This window comes from Fulmarus glacialis, unplaced genomic scaffold, assembly GCF_000690835.1.
Source record: "Fulmarus glacialis isolate BGI_N327 unplaced genomic scaffold, ASM69083v1 scaffold40531, whole genome shotgun sequence".
NCBI classification, from domain to species: domain Eukaryota; kingdom Metazoa; phylum Chordata; class Aves; order Procellariiformes; family Procellariidae; genus Fulmarus; species Fulmarus glacialis.
The window spans coordinates 22,757-35,865 of NW_009194276.1; the positions used below are offsets into that span (position 1 = coordinate 22,757).

The 13,109-nt window shown below is 37.9% G+C and overlaps 1 protein-coding gene across 1 annotated transcript in view; it reads right to left on the reverse strand.

The window, feature by feature from the left end:
- LOC104084012 (putative N-acetylated-alpha-linked acidic dipeptidase) overlaps positions 1–12,664 on the reverse strand; it is a gene marked incomplete at its 5' end in the record, with an annotated part of 28,939 nt that extends 16,275 nt beyond the window's left edge. Inside the window, 5 exons of the mRNA XM_009587710.1 lie at positions 1,354–1,540; positions 3,468–3,593; positions 8,019–8,120; positions 9,123–9,309; positions 12,559–12,664. Coding sequence (XP_009586005.1) covers positions 1,354–1,540; positions 3,468–3,593; positions 8,019–8,120; positions 9,123–9,309; positions 12,559–12,664 — 708 coding nt within the window. The remainder of the gene's footprint in view (positions 1–1,353; positions 1,541–3,467; positions 3,594–8,018; positions 8,121–9,122; positions 9,310–12,558) is intronic.
- Positions 12,665–13,109: the final 445 nt, after the last annotated feature.

Consider the following 13,109-nt stretch of genomic DNA (forward strand, 5'->3'; position numbering starts at 1 on the left):
GGCTGACATTTCTTCAGTGACTTCATTCTTTATGCTTTATCAACATGTTTTCAGAGAGACGCTAACAAAGATTCTCCCATAGTGTCTGCAGTCACGCATTTAGAGATGGCTGGAGATTTTAAAATTGTTTGCTATTTTTTTGCATTTAAATGCTTTTAGGTAGAAATATTTCTCTCCATGGGAAGGAACTTCAGACTAAGACACAGAGAAAGAACAATAGCAAAGAGGGATCCTGTAGTCTGATGCTTGGAACATTCAACTGGGAATTAAAAAAAAATTTGCTAGTTGGTAAGAGATGCAGATAAAATCTTATACACTGGGCTACTGAATATTCTTTTTGCTGTTTTCGTGAACAAAATGAAGTCTAGTCTGTTCTGACAGAGCTCAAATAGAAATCATGCTTTTTTTACAAATGAGAATCTTAATTTTCACAATGTGGACAAAATTTGATGTTTGCAAGCCAGCAGGTATGAGAAAGAATAGCTTTCTCCTTAATACAACATACACAGGGACCCTTGCTGAGGGAAGCAGACAGGGATTCATCTATGAGATCACTGACTCTAGCATGAGGAACCAGAAATCTTCCTCATGGTCTGCTCCTGCCATGCTGCCGTTGTGAACATGTATCCTCTTCCAGCTCAAGTTGTGCTGTCTAGAGGCAACTTTCCCCATCACTTAGGGACTGCTCTTCTTGAGGTGACTGCCTCCCTCGGATGTACTGGCTCAAGTGCTGGCATGAATGGTTCTTAATGCATTTCAGTCAAAATGATCTGGGTTGGGTGCTAAATGAAACAGCTTAGGCAGAGCTCAAATAAGTAGCTGAGGAAGCATGAGGTGAAGGTGATGAACCAGTGGGGAATGGTCATCTTCTCAGGAGCCTCAGCTGTAGCCAGGTGACATGAATCCCAGCATGAAAGATCTCAGCATTGCCAGTAGGGGCTCTTGTGGAGGGAAAGCAGCCCAAATCCTGCAGAAAGGAGAACTGTAAAAGCAAAGAAACCTGTGAGCTGTGCAGGCTGGCTCCTTGCTGACTTACTGATGAGAAGCAGAAAGAAAAGACTAGGGCTTCAGCTGTCGAATACTTGTGTCATGATCTCTGGGCTAACTTGGGTATGCCTGTGAAGTTAAGCAGCCCAGCACTGCACTGTGTGGCTCCCTTAACATCCCCTCACTTTCTCTCATGCACCATTTGCAGAAGTGGCCTACTGACGTGAAGACCAAAGCCGCCTCTTCTGAGCAACAGAAAGACCAAGAAAAAATGTGTTTTGTTCCAAGGGAAAGAACATCCCCAATGACCTTCCTCCACTTCCTGAAATCAGACCCTCAGAGCATGACTTCTCCAGTGTCACTCACCTTTTGCAGGATAACCTGGTGTCAGAGGATCCCCTGCCCCATTCAGGTTTAATACATTTCCACGCTGGGCTCCTCCACCTGGAAGGTTCCAGCCATTTGGATAGGGATCTGCTCCTGGGGCGCAGTAGTCAGCAGGGTCAGAGTACAGAATAACTCCCTTGGCACCTGCCAATTCAGCATTCTTCACCTGCAAAGCACATCTCCAGTCCCTATCCAGTCCTTTATAGCTTGACACAAGAGTTCAAGGGGAAAAAGAAAGTATTATAAATGACGGTGATTATTCCTCAAGGCCTTTTACAGTGCTTGTGCTAAGTAAAGGGCCCGTAACTGTCTCATATCATAAAATTTCCTGAAAATATATATGCAGATATCAGGTTCCATATGAAAGTAAGAGGTTTGCTGTGGCTTTGAATTTAGATTAACTGCAATAACATGGAAAACATCCTTCACAGTATTACTACATAACCTGAGTTTGTATTCTGTCATTCAGGTCAATACAATCAACTGACTATTGGGATGTATACATCATGGATGCAAAAAACTGTATCACATTGATGCAACCTTATCTTTCAGTTAGCCATGTATTTACCTTATTTACCTAAATGATCTTCTAAAGTATCTCAAGGTTCAGACTACACAGAAAGATTATTATTGGAAAGCTTGAAACTGTCTTTGGCCATGAACAAGACTAACTCCAAAGAATGTATCTTAGGCTTATTATGGCAGAAGGACTGACCTGCATGCTGTTCTGATTTTAAAAAGTGTTCTCATGCGACTTTATTATTGTATAATTCTGGTTGGTGGAGAGTGAGAGAGAGAAAATATATGTCATTCTAGTTTTGCCACTAGACAAGACAGTGATGTAGAGTGACTGAGTGACAACTAATCCTCAACAGTTTTAAATTTGGGTATTTTAATTCAGAAATTCCATAGCTTTTTTTAGGACATACAATACTTGCCTTCATCCTCTATCCTATTCTGGCACACCATTAGAAAATTGGAAAATCACAGTACAGTTCTCCAGATTTTATATAGGCTAACAAATTCTTCAGTATAAAAGCAGTCATTAGAAATACTACCGTAAGAATGAATACATCATCTCTTTGTGTCAACAAGGGCATGTAATTTCCAAATCACAGGACAACTGCTTCTCTAGATATTAGTAACTCTGAGGAGTTTGTATTTAATTTTAATAAAAGATTCATAGACAGCAATACCTTCTTCAATTTTTAAGTCTTTTCCATTCAGATAGTATCTTTAAGAGTGGTAAACAATTTAGTGAAAATATTATCTGACCCAGAATATGAGTTACATGTCACTTTTCCCTGGTGAAAATGGTATGTATCTAAACCAGTGAGTTACCCACTTAAAAGCTCACAGAAGATTAGTCAACAGCATATAATAAGAGTTGGCGTTCCAGTGAGGAGATTCAGTGTTTTATACCCGTAAGTAACTGAGAAATACAAATTATAGTCCTGCCCAAATTAGGGTCAAACTAGTTTTTGTACAAGAGCCAAACACACTTAAAATAGACTGTCTTCTTACATCCCTGTTGAGGAAATAACTTGAATACATGCCTCAAGTATGCACATGATTATGTACTTTCCTGTCAGGCCACGGAAATCTGCGGAAATCTGCAGAAATCTGTCATTCAGAAAAATTTATATCATAGGGACATTGAATAAACAAATACAGATTTTAAAATAACCTCCATATAGTTATAGACGCTGCCTACAGAAACCTCTGTGTACAGAAACCATTACAAAGAAACAAAATAGGCATCTTAAAGCACAGTTGAACCAATAAGGTAGAACAGTCTAGTTCAGAGTTAGAGTGCGTTACCCAAGAATGTCAGTAATATTTTGGAACAATTTATAGTATGCAAGTGAATATAAAAACATGTAACATCTTCCAACTTATTTACTTTTATCCTATAGATGTATTATATATATTAAATATATATTTTATATCTTCTACTAAAGAATCATCTTTGAACACAGTTCTATGAAAAACTCAGTTACGCTAAAATCTCTAGAACACTTTAGGCAAGTGTTTCAGTCTCTTGAAAACAACTGAAGGACAGCACAAATAACATTTTCATTCAGAGGTATTACCTTATTTCCTCTGAAGATCTTCCCATATCTGGCAATAACAATCTTTCCTGTACAGTTAATGCCCATTTCACGTTCTAGCTTAAAGAAGTCCTCGGTGCGGCCATAATTCACGTACACTAACTCACCCTGATAGAAAGAGGTAGAATTTGAAACAAGAATGTCAATGAGCATGTCAAAAGGAGGATGTGATCTAGTAAGAGAATAAGCTGGGAACAATGAGCTCCGGGAGTGGCTCTGATATGAATTCTTCTTTGATCATGAGACAATTAGGTAGACAAGTGACTTCTAATGAATTTAGACTCCTACCATCCAAAGCTGACAGACTTTGTCCTCAATGGAGAATGTTAAGATATGACTTGTGAATCAGAAACTTAGAGTAAGTGCTCAAAGTACAGCATTTACTTCTCTTCATAGTCTGTTGAAGCTGTAGTCAGTCTTGGACAGCTGGAGGTATTTTGGACCCAGACACCACAGTAAATATCAATTGTATTTTATGCAGTAGAGTAGACTGCATGATGCCAATATCCTACAAAATTCTCGGGACTCGATTCTTATTCAATACAACAGAAGCTACAGGTGGTTGACTGTCAAAATAAATACACCTGGCACATGAATAAAGTATTCTTCATGACTGTGTTTCAACCATGTTATTCAATACTTGGTGAGTGATTCATCTTCCTTAATGTCAGCTACCTAAAAGTTGTATGCCTTGTCTAAGAAGGTCCTGTAGTGCACTCCATAGCCAGTGAAGAGATGGGAACTTCTCTGAGAACTCACCCTTTCCAGGAGAATTCACCCCAAACCTGTTTTAAACACCTATTTTAGGAAGGAATAAATTGCCCTCTGGATATACCTCTCATTGATTAAACCTCAAAGACAGTACATGTCTATAAAAAGACTCAAAGACTGGTTTAGGGAAGATGCTTACAATTTCAGACAACTAAAACCAGGTGACAGGAAACTCTTCCTTAGTGCATTTCTCCATATTACCAGACACCTCCAGAGAGATCTTCAATTTAATTTCAAAAAGGTATAAGCTTAAATCTCTTATACTGATGAATATTGCTGACTAGACATTCAGGTGGTCTCATATAACAGCATACAGCATGTCCTGATAAGACTGTGGTACAGTCATTTTGATTGTACTGGTTTCATCAGCAATCTGCTCAAGTTGCAACTTCTTCTTAAATTAAGCAAAATTAACTCAGTTAGGATAAATTCATGAAATAAAGGGGATGTATTTAAATACGGCAAACAGTTTCACACCTAGTAAGATTCTGGTCCATTTTGTTCAGAGAATAATTCATAAACACAAGGATTATTCTTGGGGAGGCTTTTCTGAATTTATGGAGTAGTTTTCCCTCTCAGTAAAATCAAGTATAACTCTACTTAAGTCAAGACAGTTCTTCCAGTCTATTTAGATAAGCAAAAGGGGAATTTGGTCCTCCATTTTAACATAATTTCTTTAGAATATCTTGTACAGAATACCTACATTTGTAGGCTATTGTATTTTTTATGACAAATACAAAAATGTTGATTTCAATAGTTTGGCTTACATAATTGCAGAGCTGTAATTATAACAATTGATAGCAACCTGCTGGGTTCTAACATTCAGGGCCCTTGTTCTACAATGAAGTGCAAAACAAGTTAACATGAGAGTAACATTTTATGGTGAAAACCTGTTCATACTCTACAGGGTTTTTTTAAATAATGTCTTTGATTAAGTAGATGCCATCACATAAAGAAAAGAACAGTTCTGATCTTTAGAAGAAGCTCTCATAACTATATCTGAAATAAAGTATATAATCTGTATTCATAGCATTTTTCCTGGTGTTGCAGAATAATTCATATTTATTCAATATCTAGAGTTCTGAAACTACATTAAAAAGTATTTATTTGAAGATTGTGGCAATATACGATATATTGCATAGTAAATCAGGCTTCCTTAATTAAATTTTTTTAGCATCTCTGAAAATTCTTCATCTTTAACTTTCATTAACAGGACTAAGAACTACATTGATGCAATAAATTTCTCGTAAGAACATTGTGACAGTTTTCTATCATAATTTCCTAGTGATGTGATGAAATCCCTCATGTTTATAGAACTATTACAAAATACAAGCTTTGAGAATGTACTGTGAGCTCATAAAATGTTTTGTCTGGGCTCTTTTAGCGTAGTTAGAGATCTCAAGCACACCTCTTACTTGTGACCATCATTAACTAGATGGGAATACTTTTGCAGTCACTTAAAAAGGAAGGGAAGAGCAGAATTTTACCATTATTTATGATGCTAATGTTCCAAACTCCTATTACTGTCTGATAGGATGTGACTTCACTACTTTGTTTTCTGCTAAATATTTCTGTAAAAAGAAGTTTCTGCTCAAAGCTTAACTTTTTTCATCTGACTGTTTATTAGGACTTAGGGGATTTAGTTAAAACACACCACACAGAAGAAACATATATTTTCTAACGATCTGTATGAGAAACCAGGATATACTCGATCTTCCATCTACTGAGAACCAGAAATAAGTGGGAACTACTTCTAAATCTCTGCAAGGTCTCACTCTAGCAGGCAAGTAGCTACTATCCCACTCTGATAGTATTTAACCTTCAAAACACACTACTGCCACTTATTCTTAAAAAGCAGCTGCAGGGAAAAGTAATAGTGCTAGCAGCGCTGAACTGTATTTCCACAACTCCCTGATTAGAGCACTCACCCAGAAAATGTGAGAGCTGTGTTCTTGGCCTCTCTCAGTATGGAGAACTTTGATCCATTTCTCCCACTTTCCAGGAAGGTGGCCTAACTGTGAGACTACAGTTAGCCTGGGATGCAGGTACTTTACAGCTTCTCCCTTTTTTGAACTTGGAGCTTTATGCAGGAATCGTTCACAAAATTAATGAGCAGAAAGAGAACCTCTGACCGATGATTGCACTTGGCAAGTTCCAAATATCTCTCTCCACAGCTTAGTTCTGGTTTTTAATAGAATGGCTTTTAACATAAATACATAAACAGGCCTGGGAGAACTCAGAAGAGCTCTGAACCCACTGAGTATTCCCACTGCTGAGCTATATACATGCTCCCTGTTTGCAGTACAGATGCAGACAACTGTTATTGCTAACAGCACTAGCTAGGTACCTGGCGCTTTTGTCAAAGTATTATGTAATAAGATAATTATTAAGCATAATAAACATAAGCATCATATTTTGAAATGACAATCTACCTTTTGTTTATTGTTTTTTTCAGAAACAATGTTCTTATATTTAATTAAAGTAAAATAATTTTCTAAAGAAGGAAGCTGCAGCTCTTAAAACTTGTTTTTATTATTTCCCATATCCCAGCACTTACTGTAGCTCTCCAGAAACCAAATAAAGCAGTGAAGTTATTATGCCTTTCTTTGGGGATATTATGTTACGATACAAAGTCAGAATCCATGAATTTTACCTTACATTATGTTCCAAAATTCTCATTGCAATTCTTGAAACACTCAAAGCTGACATATCCTAGGGTACAGACTATCTGCCCGGTTCTCCAGCTTCCTTTCAGTATCTGAGGCAAATGAATACAGGATACTTTTGTTTCCTAGACTTGCACAGCTTACTAACAAACTTCAGAAAGTATATGACTCTAATACTGGGCTGTGTGAGTAAAAGCATTGTTAGCAGGTTTCAAAGTCCGATCCAACTTCAAAGCAGAGATTGGACCAGATGACCTCCAGAGGGCCCTGCATTATTCTATGTATAGACAGGAAAGATACGGAGAACAACAGAAAAATTTTCTAATCTTACAAAATATTAATTGAAACCATTAATGATCATAGGATAGAAAACTCCTGTTACACAGGCCAGTTTTAGGAAAGAAAGCCTGTCAGCTGGTACCATCTGTACAACAAGATAGAAAGGATTAGTGTTAAGCTCAGATCACAGCAACATTTTTACCGCCAGCTAGAAATGCTAGCAAAAGCCATTTTCAAGCATACTGTACACTGCGCAGTTATACCTGTTGGTGTGGGCCTTGGGCAAGCAGCATTTTGAAAATTAGGTTGTTCATTTGGCTATGTAAATATAACAGTTTTATTTGTTCACCAAGATGGGAAACAATGGTGCATAGTCACAGAAATATCTGGAAAAGCTTATAGAAGCTGACAACATTAAAGATTTATTACCGTATTTTTTAAGGAAAAGGTAAAAATAAAATCCAGTTCCGACTCAAACTAGAGAAAAAAATTAAACATATATGTATGATGGCTCAAGTTGAACGTTGCTCCATTGCAAAACTCCCAGGAACATCAGAGCTGGGACATCTTTCCTACTGGTGACATGTCAGGTTTTGAACTAAAGCCTAAGACCCAGGAATTTCACATTATTCTACATCGCTCTATGCTATTCAGTGCCATGCTACGCTACACTACACTATGGTATTCCATCTTTTCTATTTCTATTATTTCTATTTCTGTCTCTATTTCTATTTCTGTCTCTATTTCTATTTCTGTTCCTACTTCTATTTCTGTTTCTGTTTCTACTTCTCTTTCTTTTACTCTTCTACTACGTTACCTCAGGCATTCCTTGGGCTGAAAACGCACTGTAGGGTGGTACCACATCTCTAACAGCCTCATATCCTGGAGGAGGAGGCTCAGATAATGATGTGTTGAAAATCTAGTGGGAAAGAAAAGAAAAAAAGTAAACCAGGCAATATGGAAAAGAAGTACTGTCTATTCAGGCACATTTCACATGCATTTGCAGTTTAAAGGACTCTAGTTTTGGAACTCTAATGAGGAGTGGCCAAAACTTCAGCAAGCACTGGGCATCCTTTTCAGCATACAGGTGCAATGTGTGATCTTGCAAATCCCATCTCCACTCTTCACACAGAATCCTGCTTAAGTGAACACAGGGTCCCTTAAGGTGGTCTCAGAACAGCACATAAGAGGAGGATAGATCATAATGATAAAAAATGCTAGCATTCTGCTCATCCCTGGAGCTTCTACGTGCACTAGAGCTGCTCCGTAATGAACTGATGTTACTTGTGATAGTACATCTTGAGGTCTAAACTAATCTTCAGGAAACAATTACCAATACTGTATAATGATGCTGACCACAATTGCTTTCCTCTTTCTAAATAACAGAACAATTTTTAAACAATGGAATTACATAAAATAATTCTCTTACACAGAATCATAGAATCATTAACGTTGGAAAAGGCCTCTACGATCATTGAGTCCAACCATCAACCCAACACCACCATGCCCATTAAACCATGTCCCTAAGCGCCTCATCTACACGTCTTCTAAATACCTCCAGGGATGGGGACTCAGCCACTTCCTTGGGCAGCCTGTTCCAAGGCTTGACCACTCTTTCAGGGAAGAAAATTTTCCTAATGTTCAATTTAAACCTGCCTTGGTGCAACTTCAGGCCATAATTCTCCTTTAATCCATATATGTCAGTATGCTATATGAATCAGGGTAATTATTTGTATTCTTAACACATACATTAAGAAACAAAGATACAAAATATAAAAGCAAACTGGAACCCCTCATTTCTGTGAGCTTTTGATCAGGCGAAACACCATTAACAGAGCAGAGGATAGCTTTCCCTCCCAGTCTTCCCAGGTGTGTGAAGGTGATTTTGTTTCCTGGTTGCAAAAACTGGTGTTTTCTGTACCTCATTTCCATGCTCATCAATTATTGAGATGTAGTTGGGCTTAGTGTCATCAGGGTAAGAGAGCAAGACATCATAATGAACCAACTGAACAGAATCCAAACCAAACTCCTTCCACTCCGCTTGGACTTGCTGTGCCAGATGCAGATTCTCCTTTGTTCCTGCTAGGTGAGGAAGCCGTGTAAAATTGCTAGAGAAAAAGAAGCAATGAGTCAGGATCAGGCATTGCAGCTCATAATCAGAACTCCTCTTAGCCTAGCTGGAAATAAACTCCCTACAGATGACCAGATGTACCTAGGCTAAATAAGGACCCAGACTCCTCTGCATCTATGTTTCTGCCTGTCTTATACATACGTTGAGGTAAAGGGTTTCAGTTTGTCCTGAGTTATCACAGGAGTTTGTATCTTCCTCGCGGTGTGGCTTAGCAAGAATGGCATGGTGACACCAGCTATGGGGTCTTGTCCTTGCTTTACTCCTTGTCTTCTGGGTGACCTTAGGCCAATCACTCCTCTGCATAATGAGACTGACCTTCCTTGTGAAGTGATAAAAGAATTGAGTATAATTATCTTTGCATACTCAATTTAGAAATGTGCGTAGTTACTCTGATCCCTACTTTTAATTAACTGGATATTTTCCTTGGATCCCACTATTTTAATTAAATTTGGCACAAATACTGATTTACATAAAGTTCACTCTGAGTGTGTCTTGTTGGCAAATAAGAGAGAGTGAGTTCACAGTGGCTTACAAACAAGGAACAGAAAAACTCACAGCTTGTAACTTAAAAGTCATGCAGCGTGAATAACAAACCGTGAAAGATACCATAAATAGTGAGCAACCCATTGTCTGAAAAAAAATTGTCCAGACCATTGAGAAAGCCCAGCGGTGAAGTGAGCTGAAGAAACTCCCAGATGAATGAGGTTGTCATCATGATGTCCTCATCCTGTCATATGACCATGCCATCAACATGACACAGAAGCATGTGTTGCACCAGCTGGTGTTAATGATGAAATTGGATCTTTGATAAGGAAGGGGTATAAGATTGGGAAAAAGTTTAATTCTCGAGTTCGAGTGAGAACAAAGCCATCAAACAAAGCACTTTAAGAACTATACACATAGAATAGAATAGAATAGAATAGAATAGAATAGAATAGAATAGAATAGAATAGAATAGAATAGAATAGAATATTTCAGTTGGAAGGGCTCTACAAGGATCATCTAGTTCAACTCCTGACCAATTCAGGGCTGACCAAAAGTTAAAGCATGTTGTTAAGTGCATTGTTCAAATGCCTTTTAAACACTGAAAGGCTTGGGGCATCGACCACCTCTCTAGGAAGCCTGTTCCAGTGTTTGACCACCCTCTCGGTAAAGAAATGCTTCCTAATATCCAGTATAAACCTCTCCTGGTGCAGCTTTGAACCATTCCCATGCGTCCTATCACTGGATCCCAGGGAGAAAAGATCAGCACCTCCCTCTCTTCCCCTCCTCAGGAAGCTGTAGAGAGCTGAGGTCACTCCTCAGCCTCCTTTTCTCCAAACTAGACAAACCCAAAGTCCTGAGCAGCCGAATGCTGCTAGATGAAACCATGTTCCTCTGATAATGTCAACGTCTTGTACCAACACTGTACTAAAAGTCCCTGTTACAGTGACAGTACCATTTTCTGGATGACATAGTGAACCAAGAGCATAGTTATGAGTTATTGTTAGAGCCAACGGCTGTTTTCTGTAAGAAAAACATTCTTAGGAATGTTTAAGTCTCATGTTTTCATTAAAATTTGACTTACGCAATAACATTCTTCTGTATTATATTCTCATTTAACTGAGTATTGTGTTTTTCTTCATTTCCTCTTCTAATCGGGTAGTTCTGAGTAGTGACTAAATGTCTGCCATATTTCACCACAGAACTGGCTGCATGACAGTAAATGAGGTACAATGTTTCCCGTTGGCATAGAGACAGGGAGTTTAGAGGGCAGAAAGCAGTCCTTTTACAGAGCTGTTTAACAACAACTGACTTTGCAGGAGCCAAAACACAGGTTAAGACTGTAAAAAATCCTAAGTCTTCAGTTTTCAATGTTTATATAGTCCAGGACATGGCTGTTATGCAGTAAAGAGAATGTACTTTCCAGCTAATTTATTTGCAAGAGTTTGTGGCAAGTGCACTTAAAATGAAATGAGTGGGATTGCCACAATCTTATATGTGGCAAAAATGTTTTTTTAATAATTTTGTTTTGTAGCAAGATACAACTTTGTGCTATTTAATCAGACTGGGAATTTAAGACAAACCTGAATTTATTGGTTACTCCTTAACACTTTCTTTACACTGAAAGTAAATTTCTATCGATAAACTATGACTTCTGGTCTATTACAGACTAGAATAAATACAGGTTTTAACAAATACTACATTCTCCTAAGAGAAAAATAATCTGTTTACAAGATCCCCAAAATAAATAGGTAATAGTGCATCAGCTTCCTTGTAGTTAAAGATTCTAAGTTACAGAGATTAAGAAATTAATTACAGTAATTAAATTGTAATAGATTTTTAAAAAAATCTTTATTATCATCTTCCATTGTTTGAATTTTCAGGAACAGCTTTGCTTTTACGATTTAATAAAAGAAATGAGTACATTTAAAATCAACTAATTTAAGTACTAAAGGGTAGATAAGATGAAAAAATGTTGGGGAAAAAAACATGGTCTTAAAAAAGACTCTAAATCTCTAAGACTATTAGATTTACTATGAGCAGTGTAATGTACCATCAGCTGACTAGCTGTCTGTTCCAGCTATTCACTGTGCAGAGGGAGAGAGCTTGGAAACATTTTTCTTTATGAAAGTAAGTACAAGGTCAGAATGGTGACAGATTAACACATAGATTAACACATAAATTTGGTCACAGCATGACAAAGTGTGATGGGAGAGCAGCAATAAGGCATTAAGGTTTAAGCTGTAGGAGGAACTAAAGGCTTGAACACTTGTATGATTTTCTTCTCTTCTACATTGATGTACTCCACTATTTTCCATTTAATCTCTCATGATTTAAGTTCATTCATACAGCCTAATTTGAAGTGAATATGATTTTTCCGTAAAAACCAACGTAAGATAAACACTGTTGTAGGCTGAAAAAGGACACATAAGAGAAAGGCTGAACCTCTACATCATTTTACAAGCATTCACCAAAGGCTGAGCAAGAGTTTGGCCAGTTTTTAATTACTTTAAGTACTGAGATTACTGACAACTCCTCAACTGTTTCCAACACAAACAAGAATGAGAGGAGCTGAGCTGTTTTGTCAATCACAGCTCCCTGGCACACATTAGATAAAACCGATGGCTGAAAATCTGCACACCATCCTCTGTCTGGTGGCATCCCTGGGCTGGTTCCTGCTTGATTTTTTTTTTTTTCCTTTTGCTGACTGATTAGACAGAAAATGCATATTAACATTGCTTACTAAAGAAACTGCTTGATGTTTTCAGCTTTCATTTCAGCCATAAATGCCACCTTCATGTCCTCGTGACTCACAGATGTCTTCTTTTCTGTAGGTTTTGCAAACCAGCCTGTACAACACACCAAAGTACAACAGTAAAAACACCAGAGCAATATTCCCACGACACACCGCGTTTCCCTTTGGTATCACCACAAGATTTTCACTGTGTATTTCACAACTGTTTTTATCTTAGCACAGACATGCAGCTACAACCTAATGCAGGCTGCACAGTGACGGCAGTGGCAGTCCCCCACACAGTAACAGAACTTATTTACCTAGGTAGATATTGAGGGGAATAAAATACTATGTTATATTTATTCATCACAGTTATTTTACTGTAGATGCTAAGGAGACTTATCTTCCTTTAGCACCAGAATATCATGCTGTCAGTCATGTCAGTTGTATCAGTCACCTCAGTAATAAGGCAGCAGCTTTAGCGAAATGCACAGAAACACAGACACCCTTTGTAAGGAACAGATGTCTTGTAACTCCTTTCTCACTCTCTGGTCTGTCTG